The sequence below is a fragment of the Gavia stellata genome, chromosome 17 (assembly GCF_030936135.1).
Source record: "Gavia stellata isolate bGavSte3 chromosome 17, bGavSte3.hap2, whole genome shotgun sequence".
In the NCBI taxonomy this organism is placed as follows: Eukaryota; Metazoa; Chordata; class Aves; order Gaviiformes; family Gaviidae; genus Gavia; species Gavia stellata.
In genome coordinates, this window is record NC_082610.1 from 17,449,957 (window position 1) to 17,455,017 (window position 5,061).

General features: G+C 60.9%; 1 protein-coding gene across 1 annotated transcript; it reads left to right on the plus strand.

Moving 5' to 3' along the window:
• The first annotated feature begins 4,027 nt into the window (after positions 1-4,027).
• Positions 4,028-4,699, plus strand: CDKN1C (cyclin dependent kinase inhibitor 1C). The gene has a single exon (XM_059826120.1). The coding sequence runs from the start codon at positions 4,028-4,030 to the stop codon at positions 4,697-4,699; it is 672 nt and encodes a 223-aa protein (XP_059682103.1).
• Positions 4,700-5,061: the final 362 nt, after the last annotated feature.

Genomic DNA, 5,061 nt, shown 5'->3' on the forward strand with positions numbered 1-5,061 from the left:
TAAAACATGTTCTGAAATAAAGCACTTGCACGTGGATTGCACAGCATTTGAAGAATCCCGAGTTAAACGTTGTTGAGCACATACGGTAACGGTGTATTAAAGGAAATGAGAAAGGAGCCAAGCACAAACCTTCAAGCCTCAGGGGCCCACCAACGGGTTTGCTTGTCTGGCAGCACGCTGAAGACAATTGCTGCAGGAGACGTTCACCCCGAGACTCTCCAAAAGACAGAGGAGCACTCCTCCGTGGCACCGTGTCACGGGGACCCGTTCGCCTCCATATGCAAACGTCTCACCAGGCCCTCGGTGCTGCAGAAGTTATCCTGGAGCTCTGCAATGACCAGCCCCGTCAGAACGACAGCGCTGAGGCTCTCTCTTTTGTTACCTTCATAACTTCTTATCGTATTTCCACGGTTACTCCTTGCTCGGTTTAGAGTGCAAGGACCTTTCTTCCCCTGTCTGCCAAGCCATCAGACTCAGCCCTGGCTCTGACGGTCAACCTGGACCCTTTCCAAACAGGAACAGTCAAATGCAATAAACCTCCCGCAATCGCAATCCCTTTGCAATGATGCACAAGCCATAAAGGAGTTTGCTTTCCCTCCCCTCGCCCTTTCGAAGCAGAGCAGCCAGAGGGAATACACGCTAGTTAAAGTCATTGGTTTTTCTGACATAAGCAGATACGACTTGGGTATTTTGAGCAAAAATGTTTCATTCTTACAGGGCACAGCAGTAATTACTCCGCTCAGTGTTCTGGAGCAGGAATTTCTAAAGAAGCTAATGGGCTTGGTGGTAGGAGCTCTTGGGTAAGGTTTTGCGGCTCGTGTTAGGCAAACTGCTGGTTTAGAGGATCGTAACATACCCCTCTGGCCTTAGAGTTCATGGATTCACTAAACACGTCTCTCCAAGCTGGCAGTATTTCCTCCTCGAATGGGCTGGATGCTCTCTATCTCCTCGCAGAAGAGAAGCACGGACACTCCTAGAACCGGCGACTGTGAGCCGAAAGTCCCCGGCATTACCACCACCAGCTTAAAACATAAGTAAGTGTATAATGGGACAAAAAAAACAGGTCAGAGAGATGGGGAGCATTGGCAGTGAGGAAGACGAGCTAACAAAAGGAGCTGGTAACCTCAAACTCGAGCTGCTTTCCCTCCCAGGTGAGCTGGAAGGTGAAGCGGCCTCAAACACGAGGCAACCCCTGAAAATACTTTCCCGTTCAAACCCTAGTTCCTAGCATCCCTCAAGCGCTGCGTAAATATTGGCTAACCTCTGAGAACGGTTTGGAAGGACCACGATGTGGCTTTTGCAGAGGGCACGCCCACATCTTGCAAACAGCAGGGAGGTTTGCTCGCTCGGCTTGCGTCGCAGGAATGTATAAAACCGAGGAGGCAGAAAACAGGAAAGGCGGCCGCTGGCCTCTCCCGGCGCTGGGGGAGGATGGCAGCAGGTTCGCAAGGACTCCTCACAAAGAGCCCCTGTCTGCGGGGACCCGGCCATTGCCATTTGGCTCACGTCTTGAATAGAGGGCACTTTTTCAGCAGGTTTCTGGGGGAACTGGAGGCATTTTCTCTGCATAGCTCATTTATTTCTAAAACCACCCCATCCCACATCCCGAGAGGTGTGTCTGATGGCTGCTGAAAGAAGTCCCAGCTGAACACTGTGCCATGTTCAACATGTTCCCCAGTCGTCCCAGCTCGGCCCGGGACCCTCCCCTTCTCTCCCTGGCCGAACCCTTGCTGACTGATGCTTACCTCCTGCTTTTTAAGACGATGTGCTTTTAGCGATGAGGAACCGGGAGAGCCTTCTCATGACCTGCTCACTGAATGACATCCTTTGGGCCAGGAGACCTCCACGTGGCCACCCTCGAGGGCTATTTTGGGAAGGAAAGGACAGTGTGGTAGTGTTTACCTAAAATCGCCACATTGGTAGATTGTGGTCCAGCTCACATGGGAAACCAGGAATATCTGTTGAGAACACCACATCTGAACTGGTATCTTTAAAAAAAAAAAGCCTTCATATATCCTAAAATACCGGTGCTACCGCTGTTTGTGAAATGAGAGTGGTCTGTCTCTACCGTCAGTCGGCAAAGCCTTCTGCCAGGTATGACTCTACGCCTGCCCAGGAAGCAAGCAGGGATCTGCACCCTGAAGACATTCGCTGCCTCTTCTTGACTGCAAAGCTACAGACCTTTCCCGCTGGGCAGCCCACCTGCTCCCCCAGACATCAGAAAATGATTTCAGGAGATCCAGCCTGCTGCAGTGTCTCACTGCTCATCAGCCCCAAGCACGGAAAGACCCTTCCCGTGCTGTAAGCCAGGCTGTAACCTCCTCTCTGCACCTCTGCACCAGCCGCCGCCAACCCTGGGTCCGTGGGTCCGAAACTGCGGGCACTGCTGGTCTCTCCTGGTGTGGCCGGTCTTTGGGAGCACCATCGAAGGTGCAGCACCCGGCAGCCCGCGGGAGCCGTCCCGGCTGCCACCGGCTCCTCACCAGCGTGGGAAGGGCAGGGGCGAGTGCCCTCAGCGGTGCTGGAGGGCTGCTCCATCACAGACGTGGACTTTGGAAACGGTGCGGAGGAAGATGACTTACTTTGGCCCAGCTGGGCAAAAGGAAGGGCTTTCCGTGGGTGCAAAGACTACTGCCCCTCTTCTTGAAGCCGACACCTGCCTGCGGTCACCACTGCCCTAAGGGGCCTCACGCTGCGACCTCTCCAGCCCTGCAGTAAGCCGGCACCTGGGCAGTCTCTGCCCAGCCAGCACCACCCTAGGAATTAAAATTGATTTTATTCCCTCTAGGGAGTAAACCCACCCAAGCTGTCTTTGCTCAAGGGTTCGAGTTTCCCAGAGGCAAGAGCCATAGGTACCCGGAGAGCCAGGGTGTCCCCAAATGCGCAAAGAGCGGTAAAGGTCCCTCTTTTCCCCTGTTGTTTGCAGATGAAAAGCTCACTGTGGTAACAAGCCTCCAAGGCGCGCATCAAAATTAGATGATGTTCTGGGCCCGATTTTGGCACCGTATCAATTATGCTCCCCCTCCCTTTCCTTTCATACTCCCCCATCCCAAAACAACAAAAGGCAGTGATTGCAGTGACCTGCAGAAAATGTAAAGCACAAGCCAGCTGATCCCTGGCAACACAATAGCGAGATTAGTTCATCTGCAGTGAACAAACACGTATTATGTGGGTTTTAAAGTTAGGAGAGGAAAATGCTGTGGTTTTCATGTATTTCTATTCAGTAAGGCTGCAACTTATTACTTCCATGCAGCTGAGAAGCCCGGTTTTTAAAAATAGCCTTCAGCTTGTTTTGAAATCTGCAAGCATCTCGCTTTGTTTTGCAGCAGCGCAATAAAAAATCCCCGAGCCAGGAACGGTCCCGTTCTCCTCCCCACGCGCCTCCTCCCCCGCCCCAAAGCCCCGCGGACGCTGGAAACCTCCCGGCGACACCCCCGGGGTAACAAAAATAATACCCCCCCCCCCCCCGCAGGCACCTCCGTGCTGAAAAGGCAGCGCGGGGCGGGGGGGAACAGCCCCGAGAGCCGCCGGGGAGGAAGCAGCGGCGGAGCCGCGGCCGCCGGCAGACAAAGGGAGCGGGGCCGGCGGCGGGCGGGGAGCGCCGCGGCCGCCCCCCGGGGCCGGGCCAGCGCCGGGGCCGTCCCCGTCCCCCCCCCCCCCCGCCCCGCTCCGCGGCGGGGCCGGGCCGGGCCAATGCGGCCGGCGGCGGCGCGGCGCTGCCCGGCGCAGCCAATGGAGGACGCGGGCAGGAGGGCTGCCGCCGGGGGCCGGGGGGCGGCGGGGGGGTCCCCGCCAATCGCGGCGGGCCGGTGGCAGGGAAATACTATTATGCTAATGGTTGTTTTGCTCGCACTCGCGGGGAGCGGGGTTTAAAAGCCCGGCGGCCGGGGGCAGGGGCTCAGAGGCGGGAGGCAGGGCCGGCCGGAGCGCGGACGGGACGGGAGGCGAGGCGAGGAGCGGCGGGGGGGGCACCCAGCCCTTCCCAGCCCACCGCACCCCAGCCCACCCCGCGCCCTCCCCGGCGGCGATGTCCAACGTGCACCTCTCCGGCGCCGCCGCCCTGGAGCGCCTCTCCGCCCGGCGAGCCCTGGCCGGGCACGGCCGCAGCCCCGTCTGCAGGAGCCTCTTCGGGCCGGTGGACCACGAGGAGCTGGGCCGGGAGCTGCGGAGCCGCCTGCGGGAGATGGGGGAGGACGACCAGCGCCGCTGGGACTACAACTTCCACACCGACACGCCGCTGCCGGGGCCCGGCCGCCTGCGCTGGGAGGAGGTGGAGGGCGGCGCCGTGCCCGCTTTCTACCGGGAGACGCTGCAGGTGGGGCGGCGCCGCGTCCCCCTCCGCCGGGCGCCCCCCTCCCCGCCGCCGCCGCCCCCCCCCCGCCGCCGGCAAGGGGCCCGGGGGGCGCCTGAGCCGGGAGAACCGCGCCGCGCCCCGCCGCCGCGGCATGCGGCTCCGCCGGAGGGGCCCGACCGCCCGCATCACAGGTGCGTGGGGGGTGCGGGGGGGGCCGGGGGGGCGGTGGGCGTCCCGCCGCAGCGGCTGACGGCCCCCCCCCCCCTCTCCGTCCGCCATCCAGATTTCTTCGCGAGGAGGAAAAGGCCGGCGGAGCCCAAGGCGGCGGCGGAGCGCCCCGCCGGCTGCCCGCCGCCCCCCGCCGCCGTGCCGGCTGAGCAGACCCCCCGCAAGCGGCTCCGGTGAGCCAGGTGAGGCGCGCCCCGGGGGCGGCCGGGCGCTTTCCGCGTCGCTCTTCCCTTTCCCCCCACACGCACCTTCTCTTTTTTTTTTTCTGATTATTTTTTTTTCTCCTCCTTTTTGTTCCTCCCCAGACTTTTGCACTACGGCACCCACGGGAGAGGCGCGCCGCCCCCGGAGGCGCGGCGCCCCGGAGGCGCGGGGGGCCGGGGCGGGCGGCGCGGCGAGCCGGGACCCCCCCCCGCGCCCGCCCGGACCGGGAGCGGGAGCCGGAGCGGAGCCGGAGCCGGAGCGCCTGCCCGCCGGCCGCGGCCGCGCACGGAGCAGTGTTAACGTACAACTGTGCAATGTATTACGTTTTATATAGA

Bases quoted from the DNA above. Each gene is read 5' to 3' on its own strand.
- CDKN1C (XM_059826120.1), top strand. From the start codon at position 4,028: ATGTCCAACGTGCACCTCTCCGGCGCCGCCGCCCTGGAGCGCCTCTCC.